We start from the raw sequence: 17,570 nt of genomic DNA on the forward strand, positions 1-17,570 counted from the left end.
ATCCCCACCAATTTCTTGGCGTAGCTTGTCCATGTTGCGGCAAGCCTCAATGTGAACACTCTGCTCCTGAGCGTTGTGCGCGGAATCCTTCTTGTTGTTGCAGATGTCTGCGGTCTTGTTGAGTGATTCGATATCGTCAGAAAACTCAATAGCACCCTCAGACAGCACAGCCTCTAGCTGGCGGTGAGCAACAACATCAGCATAACGGCGCAGAGGGTTGGTAAAGTGCGTATACACAGGTAGGTTGAGGGTATAGTGGGGACGCTGGTCGTCCTGTACGGTGCCCGCAACGTAATACTTGGCGCGCTGCATGGCTTTCACCAAGATTGTTTCCATACCCTGTGATTGATTAGAGGCATGAGCGAAAGCTGGCAGAGTGAGGATAACTGACCTTGCGCAAATCATCATCTTGGACCTTGCAGAGACTGCTCTGCAAGCTTCCACTGCTGGCTTCATCAAGTCCAAAGCCCAAGCGGTTCATGCGGTCAACAAAGGACTGGAGCCGACGGGCATTTGGTGAGTGTTGACGGCGAAGGAAAGCTTTATCGGGCAAAGCCGTGACCAATTTGCGGGCAACGAAGAAGTTCGCCTTGTAGCTCAATTCCTCCACAAGCTCTCGGACAGCAGAGGAATCAAAGATATTGCCCTCGACTGGCACATTCTCATCGTCCAATGAATGAAGGAGGCGGAGAGGAGGAATCTGAGAAACCCGGTTGCCCAACCTTGCTTCGCGGAATTTCGAGGCAGTGCGCTATTGACATATATTGTCAGTCTTCGAGATTTGAACAGAACAACGGACGATAACTTACTTGCAGGCCTCGAATGAGGTCAACCGAGACGCCGGACACAGGGGCATCCGATGTTCCCTTAAGAACGGCTTCAACCTCCTCATAGCTCAAGCTTCCCGTGCTCTTGATGATACTCTTGCCGATCCAAACGTCATCGTCAACGGCACCCGTTTCTGGGTGAGTCTTGAAGACGACACTGACGGCAAAGCGCTCCTCACCCGGGAGCAAAGCGCAGAGCTCGGTCGCGATACGGGGAGGCAGCAGCTTCACTAACCGATCGACAAGATAGACTGCAGTGCCCCGTTTCTTGGCCTCACGGTCGACCAAGGAGTTGGCCTTGACGAAGTGAGCGATATCGGTGACATGAATACCAATTTCCACCTTTCCATCAGGAAGAGCCTTGAAATGGTAGGCATTGTCCAGCTCCTTGGTTCCGCTAGGTTCAATAGTGAATGTGGTTTCCTGACGGAAATCACGACGAGACGAAATGTCGCTTTCACTGGAGATTGACCAGTTCTCCCAGCCAATGCTCTTCAGGACAGCATCGGTGAAATCGTCGGAGCCGAAGTTGTTGTCGCGGAGGAGCGCCTCAGTCTCAACCTTGAGATCACCCATTTCTCCTAACTGCTCAACGAGCGTACCGAATGGGTGCAGCGAGGTGATGGGCCATCTCTTGATACAAGCGACGAAAATGCGGTTAGCGTAGTCCTGATGCTTCTCGACAAAATTGCGCGGAGCTTGCTCTGTGGGAATAGCGATCAGGGGCACACGCTTATCGGTAGGCTTGAACCAAACAATTTTCGGCTTGTCTTGCTGACGATCCTGGTTGCGACCGTGAGCACCATCCCTAGCCAGCCTCTCGGCCTCTTGCTTCTCCTTCGTTGCCTGGCTACTAGGGCGAAGAAGTCCGAGAGTTCCCGAGAACATCTGGCCAGCGATACGTTCAATCACCGCGACGACGTGACCAGCATACAGCGGCTTCTGCTCGTCACTGATCTCGTCTTCCTCCACCAAAAGAAGACTTTGGCCCTCTACCTCAACATCGTCATTCTTCTTCTGAGTGGGGCGCTGGCGAAGACTACCTCTGCGGCGAATGCTGCCATCGAGCCCAACCTCCTGACGGTCCCCATTCGAATCAGAGCGGGACATCTTGTCGGCTCCGGCATTACTTCCGGATCTGGCATCGGTGATATCCTTGCGTTTCTTTTTCTCCTCCTTTTCTCTCTTCTGAGACCAGACTTCATCGACATCGAGAAGTTCAATGGCCACGTAGTCACCTTCAAGGGCACGGTTTCGGTCCTTGCTGCCGCAAATGAAGATGTCAGCGTCCAAGTCCGGACAGGTGACGTAGGCATCAGAACGATTCTTCTTGTTAACCCTGAGAATACCAGAGACAAGTTGGCCGTTGCTCAGGAGCGCAGGAAGGTTTGCCTGGGGAAGGTAGGGTGTGAACAGGGTCTTCCGCTGCTGCTGTTGCTGCTGCTGGGTTTGTTGAGCCGAAAGCGGCTGAGGGGCGTGTTGGCTAGCCTGAAGGCCACCGAGGCCTTGGCCATTAAGTTGCCCATTCTGCTGGAGAGCCTGGAGCTGGGCGAGCTGCAGGGGGTTCAGTTGTTGAGCCCCACCGAACATTTGGGGCTGAGCCATGACTACCTGGCCCTGTGGCAGCTGGATGAGTTGAGGCTGGCCGGGGTACTGGAATTGACCAATGGAACTGATCGACTGGTTCATCGACGCGCGCACACGGTGTCCCGGCTGGAAGCCAGTGTTCTGTTGTCCGAGACCCTTGGACTGGTCCTGGCCTTGAGCCTGGTTGTTAGGTTGGCGCCAGTTGCCGTCAAAATTTCTCGACGGTGTCCGAGCATGGGTCGGTTGGCTGCCACGCCGTTGGTTCTCAGTCCCAGCAGAGCCATCGTTCGAAGGAAATTGGAAACCACCAGGGCCACGTCCAGAGAGAGAACCGCGGTTTCCGCCAACAGCCATGGACTGGCTGCGACCATGACCACCGGCCCTGATGTTGCCGGCACGGTGAAGGCCTAGTCCTTGAGGCGGCTGGGATGTGCTTGGGCTTGGTTTGTCTTCAGAAGCGGATGCGCCCTCGGACGAGTCGCCGCTGGGCGCGGGGAACTGGAACCCAGACGCTGCACGTTTCTGTTGAGCAAGTTCAGCAGCCTTCTTCGCTTCAGGAAGAGCAAGAGAGTGGCGCCGCTGGTGACCGCTGCCACCAGGTGGACCACCTCGGCCACGCCCATGGCCTCCGGTCTCGTTCTTTTGGAGATTGCCCTGTTGATTGTAGTCGGAGTAACCCGACGCCCCTGAAGACGGAGCCGGCGGAGGGCCACCCATGCCAAAGCCCGGGAGCGCCGATTGATTACGACGGTGTGAGTGCTGATTCGAGACGTTTCCAGGGACCCCTAACTGCTGTTGTTGGGCAGCCTGGGGGAACTGAAAGGCACCGAGTTGCTGAGGGGAAACGCCGCCCATGGAAGCACCGCCGCCTTGTAGAGAAGGATTATACCCAGAAACTTGACCAATCTGCTGGGGTTGCAATAATCCCATATTGACATACTGTTGGTGTGTGGCTGCAATTTGCTGTTGCTGTTGCTGAAGCATCTCAATTTGTTGCTGGATTGCTAATTGTTCCACTGTTGCATTATTTGTTAGCAACTCAAGGGACGAGGAACCGGTCAGGGGAAAAAACACCGTGGAAACATACTCATGAGAGGAGTCAGCTCAGAAGGACTCCGTCGATGGGCGATATGGAGCTTTCGTCCAGCTGGTCCGGGGACCCCGGATTGATTCTGTTGATCCATCCTCGCAAGAAAAAAGAGTGCGGATTATCACTGTCAGAGTGTAGAATGCTGGAGGAAATGGTCCACCCTAGCGATGAGAGAGCGTTGCGAGTACTGGAACGGCGGTCGTTGAGCTCTATTCGACAGGTGAGGCCTACCGGATTGTGATGCGACAACGAAAGGCGGTTCTGAAGTATGCTGGATAAGGAGAGCGACAGATTAGTGACTGTTGAATAGGTACGAGGAGTGAGACAAGTAGCAGGGCTGTGTGGACAAGCATCCGACGTCCCGATAGGAAAGGAAAACAAGTGGTAAGCGACATCATCAGCGAACGTAGGCTGCGATTGCCGCACAAATGCAAAGCCGAAGGTGCAAGAAGGACAGAATAGGAAGGGACAGGGTAGAGGGGGATGAAGGAAGGAGAGCCGTTGAAGTTCCGGCCAAGGCATGTTGATCCGCGGACGCACAAACCTTCAGTTCGGTCGCTTAGGCTGAAATAATAGCTTTGCTGTATGACGTTTGGATGTCTTCTTTTCAGGTGGTTGACGATAATGTGCTCTTCCCCTTTTGTACGGAGTCGACTTCGCACTCAAAAGGAAAAGTGGCGGCAATGACCGAACAGAAAAGCAGACAAAAAAGACAGACGAGGTAAATCACACAGAAAGTCAAAAACACGGCGTTCGAATATGAGAGGAAAGACCTCTGCAAAAAAAAGGGCCGGCAAAGACCGAAGAGGAAGATGAAGCTTGACGGACTGGGGAGAGGAGAGGAGAGGGGAACTCTCGACGGCGTAGAGTAAGCGGATTTGGGAGCTACCGGTTGCCCCAGAGTGCCATCCAAGCGACCTCCACCGCAACAATAACCCTCAACTTCTCAAACAAAGAGACCCAAGCAGACCTTTTTTCTCCTCGGATTGAGGTTCCTTTCCCCTTTTTTGTCTTTTGACGACCAGAATTGTATTTCGTGACGTCGGAATTGCAGGGAGGAGTGCAAGTCCCACTAATGGTCGGAGCCAGAGAGAGGGCGAGAAAAAGGGGGCAACTCGGGCTGCGGAGGGAAGCTGTTGAGTTGGCGTCTTTTCTTAGCAACGAGGCTTAATGATAATTGTCCGTTGTCTTTCAGTAAGGCAGAAGCAGTAGACGACCTGGCCACGCAGACAGAGAATGACGAAATGATAAGAATAACGCGATTCCGTTGGTGGGAACTGAAGGAATGGTCCAATATCTACTACTGGAGTGGGGGATGGAGCAATGAAGGAGGGGTAGTCCAAAGGAGGGAGGGAGGACGAGAGAGAGAGAGAGAGATGAAGAATCGAAGAGCGAAGATAAAGAGGAGGAGGCGATGAAAACAAGAGAGAGGGAGAAAGAAATGGGAAGATGGAGGAGACGGGGAGAGTTGGTTAGTCGCTCTCATAGTTCTTCAGGAGGAGCTGATTAGTGGCCAGGGACTGTCTCATTATGATGACTGGAATATGAACAAATCACGCAGTTCGAACTGCCCCTCTTCAATATCGCCATCACTTTAGTTATAAGTATTTTTTTCCACAATACAACTACTCCAGCTACGGCTACTTTTCAATTCGTCCTTCCAATTACCACCTGAGGTCTGGACAACTGACACCACGACAAGACCTTCTTGTGAAGCTCGAGGAGCATTGACTGGGCGAGAGTTTAACTTGTCACTAACCCAAAGGTACCAGTGTTCGAGCTCGAGAGGTTCTTGGTTCGTGGTCACGAGCTGCACTTGGCAGCTCGATCTCGGGCCCAGCGGTCTGGCTACCGTGCAAGTCAATATGCTTGACCAGGCCTCCACTGTTGCATACACAGCGCTGAATGTCCGCGACTTCACTGATGTTCTATGGTTTGGCTGGCGCTTGGCCGGCTGTGCAAGTACGGAGTAAGGTGCCTAGTAGGATCTTCGGGGAGCGACTAAACCCCATATCGACAACCGGATAGCTTGCGGATCACTCGTTCAGCGTACGCAATCGTATAGACTTGAGGAGACAATGCCACAAGACTCGATTGAACTTATTTCAGCAAAACAGGAAGCCTTGTCCCGACCGAACTGAAGACTTGGATGATTGACCGTTTTCTAAAGGGGCAATAACAGTCAGTTGCCGGCCAGAGATTCGGGTCCTGGGTGGTTCGCAGACCCACCCAAGCTCTGGAGAGCGCAAGACCTCTTCAACCTGAGACGCAGTCGTTTGACTCGGATTTAGACTCTAGACCTCTGAGACTCCACGGACAGACAGGTGAATTTGCTGGTTTCTTTCTGGCATTCTGCCAATTTCCAGAGTTCAATCGGTGAGAGATTAGCAGGACTGGCCAACCCGACAGTCGGGATCTGGTGCAGGGCGTCATGATGTAAAGAGCCCCGTCCGGGACCAGGGAACTTGGACAACCCCGGAATCATGGCGCCAACAAGGTTACAAGCTTCTCCGTCGACAGGGCTCGTCCTCCGGTGCCCCGTGAAGACCACTGTAGCTCTTCTGACTAAGCGCCGGTCGAGGTCTCGGCAGCAGGCCCAGAAAACGGAGCGCGTCCCAAACTATCGCTCCAGATAGGTCGGCTCTTGCTTTCAGACTGCACTTTCGTTCTCTTCGGAAAGGATGCTTGCTTTGGTCGTTGAACTGTGCAATAGAGAGTGAGTGACTGAAACCACTGTGCCACCAATTGACTCCGTCGCTGAATGTCCGAGCTTCTTCCGCAGGTAGTCCGACGAATTAGATCTTTTATGCTGCGACAACATTCATTCAATCTTTGCCTGTCTACGCCGCTCCGGACCGTTCGATTCATTCTTTCAGATCCGCCTTCCATTACCAAAGAGAGTGACGCCCTTGGCAAACCTCTTGGGCGCTAGGAGTATTGTTTCAACGACCGAGCCAACGTCTCTGTCGTCGCATATCTCTATCGTTTTATTCCACTCACTGGCGGGAACGTCGAGCCGCAGAGTCAGAATCTCCATACAAACGCACTCGATATGGTCTATTTGTTATAATTCGCCACTTGCATCCTCGTAGACCCAAAGCTCCAAGGGTCTTTCAAACCCCGACCATCGTCTTGAACGCATCTGATATACCCAACTACGATAAACAGCACTGCCGACAAGATGGGAACGTCAAGCTACCCCGCCGGACTGGACAGTCCCTCTAAGCAGCTCATGCTGGATCTGACGAGAGACCTGGAACAGCTACGAGTGCACAATTCCGAGTTGAAGAAGGTCAAAGCATACGAACGCCGATCTTTCTACGAGAAGCTCGACAAAGCAGACAGCGAACTCGAAGCCCAGCACAATGCAGCACTTGATCAAGTCGCTGCTCGCCATGAGCAGGTCTTAGAAGAAGCCGAGGAGGCTTTAAGGGCTCATCAACGCGCGGTGGAGGAAGAGAATCGTCGTAAAGAAGAAGAGGCCCGGAAGGAGGCGGAGAGGAAAGAGCGTGAGCGGGCGGAAAAGCTGCGTAAAGAGCAGGAGCTTGCACGTCAGAAGGCTGAACGAGAGGCCGTCGAGAAGGCTGCAGCAGAGGCGAAACGACGGGCTGAAGAAGAGGCGAAGAAGAAACAACTCGAACAGGCAGAAAAGGAGCGCAAAGAACGGGAACGTGCGGAGGAGGAAAAGAAGAAGCACGAAGCGGAGACCAAGAAAGCTGAACAGGAAGCTACACGGTTGAAGGAGGAAGAGGCGGCCCAGGCGGCGCGGAAACAACAAGCAGCGCGGCAGAAGCAGCTCGGTGGTGGCCGACTGACGGAAGAAGAGGTCAAAATTCAGCAACGCTATGTTGAACTGCATCAGCACTTGAAAAAATTCAGAGAGTACCTCCGAAACGAGGGTAAAACAAATCCCATGGTCAAACAGAACATGGGAGATATGCGACGGTCTATCAAGAAATGCGTTGGTCAACTACGAGAAGGCAAGGGCGTGAACAAGACTCAGGTATGACAGCGATCACCACTCATCAAAGTCAATCAGCACTGACCATCTGTTTTACTACAGACTCTCGAAATCCGCACTACTCTCGAGAAGGCAGCGACAATCGCCGAACCCTCAGTCGACGTCCGCCAGTTCATCGCCTTCCCACCCGAAAACATCGCCAACTCCGATGACAACAAGGTCCCGGCCCTCCTAATCTACGCCATGAACATCCTCGCCAAATCCCTAATCTCATCCCTTATCACCGAAGCCTCAATCAACCAAGGACACGCCGAACCGATCGGCGTCGTGGCCGCGCAGATCTTCTCCACGGACGCATTCATCTACAAAGGCCACCACATGGTCGACATCCTCTGGGCCAAATACCGCGTCGTATGCCCCGCCCTCTGGGGCTTCCACGGCGACGAGAGAACCGAAACCGGCAGACGCGCTCTCGGGTGGTGGCGCGATGGCCCCGGTGGCCCATTTGTCAGCGAACAAGCGCACGCAGACCGGATGACGGCGCTAGGCGCCGGCTTCGCCGCGCTCACACTGCGCAATTTCCACAAAGCACAACGCGCGAATCCGTTCCCCAATACACTTTTCTGGTTCGCCATGCAGAAGATCCTTAATATTCCTCCTACCGAGATTCAGGAAACTCACATCACGCTGCTTTCGGCTATGCTGAGGTCGTCTCCCGAGAGGATAGTGGGATTTTTCGGCCATATTGGGCTCGCGTTGATGAGGAAGGCTATCGTCGAATTACCCGCCAGTCTTCCGCGCCAGAGTATGGGTGTCAACCAGCTGAAGCTTCTGAAGGACTTGTACAAACGAGAGAAGAACATTCTCGTCTGATTAGGATGAACCGCCGATTCAACCAACCAATCAATTCGGAGTCAGCCATGGGAGAGAAAATAGCGGCCTTCTGTCTGGTAACAGAAAAATCAAGACTACACACACTCAGTCCCACGAAGAAGGGTGGCCATTACGCTAGCAAGCATATGACTCGAAACCACTGCAGCAGGACTAGTCTCACCAAAGGCTACGCTTCATCCGCAGCATTAACTATGCGGCGCCGGATAAATTGGTTAAATAGCTGAGCATTGCATTTGTTGTGTTTACATACATATAGCCGTCCAGCAGGCTCAATCTCTCAGGCGATTGATACCCCTTCAGCGACGACTCTGATCTCAGATCACATTACAAGCCATGACTTGACCCGATTATGCCACCATGCATTCCTCCACAGCCCGCTTCGCGTCGGAGCGACGCGTGACGCGCTTTCTTTCCCGAGCACAGAGTCGAGTCAAGTCGAGTCGAGTGAACCTTAGCTCGATCGCAGATTCGGAATAATCTCTCCAGGCTGGCTGTCTTTTTGGCGAATCGAAACAAGCAGGTGGGAGGGGCGGGGATCTAGTTTTTGCTTGCAATTATTGGACTAGACATTGGATTTGAAGATCTCAGTTGCATAAGCATATATGTAGTATGCATCAGGATATGATATGTATATGTATGTGCTCATCCACAATACACACCTTACCTTACCTTTCGATATTGAGACTCACATTAAATGAGAAGTACTCCAAGTCCTCAATTGTAAGGTCCTTTGGACCATGAAATCTATGTATATAGCCATAGTTCAATTACCGAGACTTCATCTAGGAGGCAGCTACGCATCATCTGTACCTCGTCGATGCGGACGAAGTACCATCATACCATATCATCGCACCGCAATGAACAGGAGAATTTCGGATCCTATTGACTTCTAAGACTAGAGAATGTGGCGCAATGCAAGACGTCCCTGAACAGGGAGCCGAGCCGAGCCGAACCGAGCCGAGCTCAGCCTTGCCCTGCTCAATAGAAACGAGCTCAAACAGCTGCATCTAGACCGGCTAGACTTCGAAACGAGAAGCAAAATCGAGTATAGAGGGACGCGAATAAGGCTACAGGATGAAACGAGGACGAGAAGAAGACCGACATCCGTTAGGCCTTAAAAGAGCATCAAGGAAGCGAGGCACAATCTGGAAAAGAATCATGATAAAATAAGTGATAGGACTGCGGGACTGAGTATTAAATATCCATGAGTATGTTCTGGGAAGAAAGGCATTATACAGAGGTAAGGTAAGTGTAAGTGTATGTAGACGCGAAAGCAGAAGAATCAGCAGGTGGTATCTGGTGTAATGTAACAACAATTGAACAAAGGTAATGTAAGTAGAAACTGCAGTAGGCGGGAAGTCCAAGGTCCCATCCTACTGGTATTAGATACAAGAAGAGAAATAGGTTCAGCTAGCTGGAAATCTCAGAAACGGGGAGGTAATCGAAATCAAATCGCCATATTAACACAGGTAAAATCGAGAACATTTTGGGGACAAAGGAAATAAATGATGAAGGGGGATGACGTTATAGACAGTCTATGACGATATTTGGGGGCCGAAGGGTCCGTCTGTCATCTCCTTGGGAGACGCGGAGACGAATCCGTCGGCGGTGCTTTCGTCTTCCTCGAGGGACGACGGCTCGTATTCTGTGGGCTCGGCGTCGTGATCATAGCTGGACTTCCGCAGGAGGGGCGGAGTGGTCGGTGGCTCCCGCATCTTGCCGGCAGCACGCGAAGAAAGTGGCCGAGGTGTGGTGTCGACACTTCTGAGCGGCCGGCTTTCTAATGGCCGTCTCCATGCAGGAGCTGCTGACGCGCTGTTGTCGGGTCCAGCCGGTCGTGCGTTCGAGCTAGGAGGGGTCAGGAGACCGGAGAGGAATGCGCTTGCAGGGCTAGACTTGGATGGTGTCTCATTGGAGTTCGAATTGTCCCTTCCTTTGCGCCAGTTACCCCATGCTGCTGCGGCTGCTAGAGGCAGAGCTCGTGGGGAAGCGGTCAGCTCAGACAAAGACGGCAAGCTAGGGAAGCCCTGGCCGTTCATGGCCCTCTCCTTTTCCTGCTGCTGCATTTGGAGGTTTGCTTTTAAGCGGATAGCGGCATCGCGCACAGAGTGCTTGTTGAAAGACGGTTGCTGAAGGGTGTCGATGATGTCCTGCAGGTCATCAAGACGGACACCGAGTAGCTCTCGCAGCCAAGTGATCTCCGTAACCCTCTCCTTTATCTTTGCAGGGGCCTCCTTATCGACAGTAGAGAGCTCGTGTTCAAGCTCGTCGATACGAGTTTCACGCTGTTGTAGCTGGTCTTGAAGAACCAGGATTGACTCTCGCAATGCCTGGGGTGAAATCTTCTCAGGAACGGACGATGGCTGGCTGAATTGCATCGATGGGGAGCTTGAGTGCGAGGCCGCGACAGGGCCACCAGATTTAGCAGACTGTGCAGCTTCGGCAGCTGCACGGGCGGCCGATTGCGCGATTTCGAGCTTTTCCTCAAGATGCACCACGCGTTCCTGGAGGTGCTTAACCTTGTCTTCGGCAAACTCCAAGCGTTCAATATGATGATTCTCTGTTCGGAGCCTATCTTCAGAGGAGTTGTGCAACGCGCGAGCGTGACGTTCACGGAGATCGTTGAGGAGACGCTCATGCAACTTGCGCTGCTCGTCCATGGAGAGTTCCTTGGACGCGATGGCATCAGCAACCGCACTAGCCTTGGTTTCGTGCGCTTCCTCGAGGAGCATCCCATAGCGCTCTCGTGCCGTATCACTGTCGAGTCTTACGTTATCCAGCTGATTCTGGAGGCGATTGATCTGCGCCTCGAGCTCAGCACGAACGATGTTGACTTGTGTGTTGGAAGCGTCAAGGTCTGCCTCCAGGGAAGTCCTTGTGCGTTGAATTTCGACCCTGCTGCTCTCGCGGGCCTCGTTGAACTCGCGCTCAAAACGGGCTGCCTTGAGGTCCAAGTCTTGGTTCTTCTGCCTCAAGTCACTGACCAGCTCTTCAAGACGTTCGTTCTCCTGTTGCGACTGTCCGAAGATAAACTTGAGTTTGGCTGCTTCGCGCTCCTGCTCTTCCAGCTTGGAGACGTCCTTTTCAAGCTGCTCGCGCAGCTTCGTTTCGCGGTTGTGGGATGCCCGCAGCTCATTGTACCTAGCATTGAGCTCTTCTTCCTTGCGTCGCCAAGAGGCCTGATCACGGACGAAGTCTCCGCTCAAGGTGGCCATTTGATCCTGGAGGCTGTCCATCTTCTCGCTGAGATTCTGCCGAATGTTGAGACCATCTTCAAGACGCATTTTCATATTAGCAACAGTGTTACGCAGGTGATGGTTCTCAGCCCTGGCCTCCTCCAACCGAGCGTTGGCCTCCTCGGTTTCCCGTCTCGCGCTATCGGTCGCAAAGCGGTATTCGTCGAGCGTGCCTTGGAGCACGATGTTCTTGGAAGAGAGCTCTTCAAGGGTGACCATCGTGCTTTCACGTTCCTTCTCAAGCGTAGCTGCCTTTGACTGGAAACTCTCATAGTATGGCATCTTCTCTTCCTGGAATTGCAGCAGTCGGGCCTCAGCAGATTCAGCAGCCGTGCTGTGGCGGGCAGCATCTTCCTTGGCATCATTCAGCAGTCGCTGGAGTTGCGCAATAGTATCCTGCGCTTGTCTCCGCTTCTTGTACTCGTTCTCCGTTCGCTCATCGGCGCCTCTAAGCATATCCTTCAAGCTGTTGATTTGCAGCATGAGACTGTCGGCTCCGATCTCTTCCGCATCCGAGCGTGAACGCTGGTTGATCTGGGCGGCGACTACTTCCTGGATCATGTCCCTCAGGCGAGAGGTCGTATCCTGCGACTGTTGTTGCGCCGTTAGCTTGTGTAACTCAGCAACACTGTTCTGAAGCTGGATAAGTTCCGCAGCCGGCGGCTGTTCTGGAGCAGGCTGAAGATCACGGGCTGCCAAAGCTTCTAGGACGACGTTCCTGAGCCTCTCGAGCTTGCGATCCTTCTGATAAAGTGGTGACCTCGTCCTATACGATGCGTCCTCTTCTTGAGGCTCGTCATCCTCATCGTCGGCGTCACTATCAATGCCCTCGGCAGATGCGCTGCGCAACGTCAACGTATTCTTGACAGGAGCGGAGTTCAAAGCCAAAAGAGATTCTTGAATCGAACTGAGCGCGCTCTTGAGAGGGTTCAGGCGCTTGTCGATGGCGAGGCCAAGCAGATCATTGATGCGGCGATCAAAGAACCCACCCCGGTTCGCCAATTTGACCTCTTCTCCGGAGCAGATCATGTCGTCCCAGTCGCTAATGTGCTCATTATGGCTCAGCAGCTGTCGGACAGGCGAGTGAATGCCCGACGCTACACCCTTAGTGGGAGTGGCCGAGAACTGGGACTGCGCGTCGAAATCAAGTTTAGGCACATTGAGCGTATGAGACACCGCGCCCCTTCCAGGGCTAGGGCTCGGCGGTTCGCTCCTGTTGTCCGCTTGAACATGGCGTTTCTCTTTCGATGGTGCGACAACGGGCTCTGGCAGATCGGCTGCGGGCTTGGGCGTGCTGATCCGCTCAATACCGACGTCAGAGTCGTCGTTGAGCTGATCCATAACGGCGTTGAGCTGGTCACCATCAAGAGAATCTTGATCTTCATCGATGTATGCTTGCTCCTCTCCCGCTTCAGCAGAGATATCTTCCGTCGCTTGCCCTTCCTTACCATCAGCAGACGCTGACAGCTCTGTAGATAGCTGACGTGCAGGTGGTGAGGAAGGCGGGCTTGCGACAGCGTATCGAGAAGCCATGAGGCCCTTGCTCTCCTTGGGTGGAGTATCTTTAGGAGGGGGCGCTGGTGGCTCAGCGTTAAATGGCACGAACTCAGCGATGGACGGCTTGAAGTTGAAGGTCCTCGCTGCGGCTGAGAATGGTTTCTTCTGGCCGAACTGAACAGGCCCACGCTCGTCGGTTGGCTCGTCTTGCTCCTTCTGTTCGGCGGATTTCTCCTCAGGCTTGAGCTTATTTTCAACAGCCGCTTCAACACCCTTATGCTGGATGTCCTTTGGCTCGGCTGTGTCCCGAGAGGCAGTTGCGTCTTCGGCCTTGGTGGAGGGTGCCCAAGTTGAGGCTTCACTGACGGGCGTATCCTTACGCTCAATGGGAGCTTCGTTCTGAGTCTGGGAAGCCTTCTTGTCGAACGGAAGATCCCCGTCTTGACCAGGGAGAGCATTCTCCTTGCCTTCGGCAGGCACGTGAGAGGCCGGTGCCTGTTGAGCTTGGAAGTTGTTCGCTTCGCCCAGCGGGTGAGATATGCTGAAGCGGGCCTCGCCGTCAGAGCCGTCACCACCACGGCGAGCACGCTTGTGCCGATCGGTGGGAACTGGTCGACCACGGTCATCCTTGGCTTCCTTCTCTTCTTCCTTCTGCTCATCTGGTCGGACGATGGGAATCGCCTTTGACTTCTTGGCGGAGTTGGCGATCTCTGAGAGATCAATATCGCCGAAGATCTTGGTCCTACCCGGACTAAACTCCGGTGCGGCAACATTCAAGGAAGGAGCGGACGGGGCAGAGAATTGGAATTCCCGGGACTTGTCCTGGTCAGCGCCAAAGCTAGCACCAAAGTTACCAGGAGTGAACGTAGGTGCGGCAACGTTGAGTTGTCCGTGATGCTGATCACCAGGCCTAGCCCCGAAGGTGAATACGGAGTGATCCAAGGTCTGGAATTGAAGGGGGTGTTGCGGCGAGAACGGTAACGGTTGGGCAGCAGTGTGCCCTGTTGGCGCAAATTCCTTTGCTTCGACATTAAGACTCGAGGTTGAGAGTTTTGAGCGATGCCCACCAGCATACGATCCATTACTGGGTCTCGCCTCATGCCAAGGGTTATGGGTGAGTGAGTGATTTCGGTGAGGCGTGCCAGTCAAACTAGGGTTTGTATCAATGTCTGAGCCCTCATGACCATGTTCTCCAGCGTAGGCATCTCCGTAGAGGTGATCCAGGTGCTGGGCCATGTGTTGAGGAGTATTTGACTCCGGCAATGCCCATCTGGAATGCAACAACCCAGGGTTGCTAGGGTTCGGTTGAATTGGGTCATAGTCACCCTCATCAAGGTCTCTTTCGAACGAGTTCTCCAGGTGATAGTCGGCTGCGACTTGGTCAACGCCCTTTTGAAGCGTCTCACTGAGGTTATGACCACGACTATGGCCTCGAGGCGTGGGCTGAGCAATCTCGACAGTCGAAGCATGGAAGTTATCCGCATTAGGCGGTGGAGTACGTAGAGGACGTAATTGATCTTCAGCAAACCCGTCTTGCTCGTGATGGTAATCGTGGTCGTCAAAGCCATCTTTACCTTGGCCCATTTGATCACCAAATCCTTGATGGAAGGCATTCTGATCGTTCATAGGTGAAACAGGTGATAGCATAGAAGTCAGGCTAGAAAGAGCTCCTGGAATGGTCGAGTCGGGGCCGCTTTGACGCAAGTTGATGAAACTCTGAGGCGTAAGTGAGCCCTGAACGGGAGGAGTGGGCTGGAATGGAAGGAATCCGGGTAGAATGCCCTGATCGACACCGTAGAATGGCGTCTGAGCATTGAACTGGGACGCGGGAGATGCTAACGATGCGATTCCATTACTCATGTTACCTGCTTGTGTGAGTTGCGGCGAGAAAGGATGGTGCATCGATAGATGATTGCTAGCAGCTGATCCAGTTGGAATTGGCGGCGATGAGACAAGACCAGGGAAAGGCGTCATAGCAGGGTTGAATGCTGAAGCGGGCGATGGCGATGGTTGGACTTCATCTTCACCACCAAAGACACCCAGTGCTCGCAATTTCTCTTCTTGCAGGTTGTTGACATATTCATCCCAAAGAGCCTTGTTGGGAAAGCTGACAGTGCAGTTTCCAGGCTTTACTTCATCCTGCAAGTCGACCGTATCAGGGTAAGGTGGGCGGCTAGCACCCCCAAGCTCAAGGTTGTAGGGGTCTTCTGGTGCACCGACGTTGAAACCCTGGACATCGTACCCTAACTCTTCCCATTGTTCTAAGCCCCGTTTAACGTCTTCGGGTGTTAAGAGGCGATATCCAGACTCCGGTGTTCCTCGAATGTCATATGGAGGTAGCTCAATAAAGCATCCCTTGCCGCGCCATGCTATCTTCTTTCTCTGTCTCTTTGGTGGCGTATTCTCCACCGGCCTCTCCGTGTTGACAGCTTTTGCTGAGTCTTGAGAGTTGTCTATCGTTGGAGGCAGTTCCTTTTCATTGACCGGTGGTGGTGGTAGAGGCTTCTCATCCGGCGGCAGAGCCTTGTGCTCCATCTCCATGGAAGGTTGCGTCTCTTTGGCGTCGGCCATGGCGACTGACCGTGGTTCCTCGTCGTAAGCAAATCCCCAGAAATCCTCCTGTCGAAGTGTGTCGGCTCTCTTGTGAAGAGATTCCTTGACCCTTCGAATCGGTCCTCCTCGTCGATTGGCAGCAGACCTCCGGCTGATGAAATCGGCTAGAGTTGGGGTCTTCAATAAATCCTGATCACGGGAGTCCTGTTCAAGCCCAAGCCAGTCGTCCGATGCGTCGTCTGCAAAATGATTCGCGGCTGTAATGAACGAGGGTGCTTCGCTACCAGAATCGTCGCTCAGCCAGTTGCTCCGCTCAGTCCTTGGTTGGCCAGAAAGATACTGATTGATCCAATCCTGGGTGAAGTCCTGTATCGACTTTCCTCTATTCCTTGCTTGATCTCGTTCCTGAGACCGATCGAGGTTCTCGTCACCAGGCTCCTGTTCCGAATCCTCAGACGGGACTATGTGGCGCAATGCAGGCCTGTTCGGCTCGAGTCCGAATTGAACTGAGACCGGAGAGCTATCTCCCGATTCGCGATCAACACCGGCGTCTTGACTTATTGACCACGTCCGTGGACTCCGCGCAGCGTACGGTGAGCCCCAAGCTGTGGTGTAATAGACACTGCTTTCCGCCTTTTTGTCTTCTGGGGATGTCGTGGACGAGTCTAGACCGACACGGTACTTCGGCAGGACCGGCAATGTCGACGACGGATTAGGGGCGACGCTGCGATTCCCGGGAGAGCTTGGCGGGCCTGATGATCCTGCAGTCGAGCGACTCGACACACCTGGAGATGGAAAAGGCGACTGCAGTGGGGCCGACAGGAGCGAGCTGTCACAGAGGCCAGATGGGTTTGTGGAATGCGGCGGTGGAGAGGAAAGCGCCGAATTGGCGGAAGGCACGGCTTGATCTAGATCTGGAGGGAGACAATGGATTTGTTTAGAAACCATGGTATACGATCACGTAGGAAATGAGCGTAGCATTGAAGACACCGATGAAATGGAGAGGGCTGCAGTCGCGATACCCTCAAGGTAACACACTAACGTACCTTCCGTGTCGACTCTTGCAGCAAGCACTTGCTTGCTGCTCTCTTTATTGTCCAGAATGGTGAAGCATGAATCTCAAGCTACCAATACTTTCTGTTTCGTCGTCGATCGTTTATCGCGATATCCTCCGAATCCGTCGACGCAAAACGCAGAGGCGATTCGATCGTGGGAGACGTGTCGAGGCGAGTCGTCGCGGGTGATTTGGCGGAACAATCCCGGAGAGAGCGAGGGTGGTTGTTCAGGGGGAGGGGACGGCAACAGAAAGACAGAAGCGATGAACAACAGATCACAGAAACCTAGGGCATGCGAAGGACTTGGACATGGCGCATACGCGAAGGCAGCCGGATCAAGGTTGAACGATGGAGAGAAAGGAAGAATTGGCACTAGGGGAGATGGACTTTCTTTATTTTGCCGGTTTGCCTATCGGGGCTGGCCATGTTACAAGTTAAAACCGCATCTTCAGCTCAAAGAGACTAAACAGGGTAATTTACGGTAGTTACTTCTGGAAGGCCTTAAGGGTTTACTAGCAGGGCACTGGAGATGACTGTCACTGACTATTGGATAACACTGCACACCATTAACTACTGAATACCAGGTTAGTAAAGGCGGTTGATTGACGTCTTTCGAGTGCTGCCCTGTCTCCGAAGACCTGCCAGCTCACCGCCGTCTACGGAAAGGCGAGGTCAGACACGATTCAATGTCTCTGCCTCAGGACGATCATCCGGTTACTCAACTTATGCAAGGCAGATCTTCACGTTTCGACTGAAGACTTGACAAGTCAAGCACGGTCCTGGCGAGCCATCACCATCATCACGGCCATGGAGTGGACTCGTGATGGACTGAAGACCGCCGGGTCTATGGAGCCCCTGAGTCGGCTGGAA

The 17,570-nt window shown here is 53.4% G+C and overlaps 3 protein-coding genes across 3 annotated transcripts; 1 reads left to right on the plus strand and 2 right to left on the minus strand.

The window, feature by feature from the left end:
• Positions 1-318: 318 nt before the first annotated feature.
• On the minus strand, positions 319-3,630 carry ssdA (mRNA-binding translational repressor SSD1). The gene has a single exon (XM_073759137.1). The coding sequence runs from the start codon at positions 3,396-3,398 to the stop codon at positions 768-770; it is 2,631 nt and encodes an 876-aa protein (XP_073611246.1). The 5' UTR covers positions 3,399-3,630; the 3' UTR covers positions 319-767.
• Positions 3,631-6,539: 2,909 nt separating this feature from the next.
• BDV17DRAFT_210918 (putative RNA export mediator Gle1) lies at positions 6,540-8,749 on the plus strand. The gene is made up of 2 exons (XM_073755425.1): positions 6,540-7,507; positions 7,568-8,749. Exons 1-2 carry the CDS (start codon positions 6,686-6,688, stop codon positions 8,336-8,338), a joined length of 1,593 nt encoding a protein of 530 aa, XP_073611247.1. The 5' UTR covers positions 6,540-6,685; the 3' UTR covers positions 8,339-8,749.
• A 1,145-nt stretch (positions 8,750-9,894) lies between these two features.
• On the minus strand, positions 9,895-16,593 carry BDV17DRAFT_295422 (putative myosin class II heavy chain (MHC); the record flags this gene model as incomplete). Its single annotated transcript, XM_073763057.1, has 1 exon — positions 9,895-16,593. One exon carries the CDS (start codon positions 16,591-16,593, stop codon positions 9,895-9,897), a length of 6,699 nt encoding a protein of 2,232 aa, XP_073611248.1.
• Between the last annotated feature and the right edge of the window lie 977 nt (positions 16,594-17,570).

Source organism: Aspergillus undulatus (assembly GCF_047715775.1).
Source record: "Aspergillus undulatus strain CBS 261.88 unplaced genomic scaffold BDV17scaffold_68, whole genome shotgun sequence".
Taxonomy (NCBI): Eukaryota; Fungi; Ascomycota; class Eurotiomycetes; order Eurotiales; family Aspergillaceae; genus Aspergillus; species Aspergillus undulatus.

Bases quoted from the DNA above. Each gene is read 5' to 3' on its own strand.
- ssdA (XM_073759137.1), bottom strand. From the start codon at position 3,398: ATGCTTCAGCAACAGCAACAGCAAATTGCAGCCACACACCAACAGTAT.
- BDV17DRAFT_210918 (XM_073755425.1), top strand. From the start codon at position 6,686: ATGGGAACGTCAAGCTACCCCGCCGGACTGGACAGTCCCTCTAAGCAG. The intron at 7,508-7,567 runs GTATGACAGCGA...GTTTTACTACAG, and splicing joins AGGGCGTGAACAAGACTCAG to ACTCTCGAAATCCGCACTAC.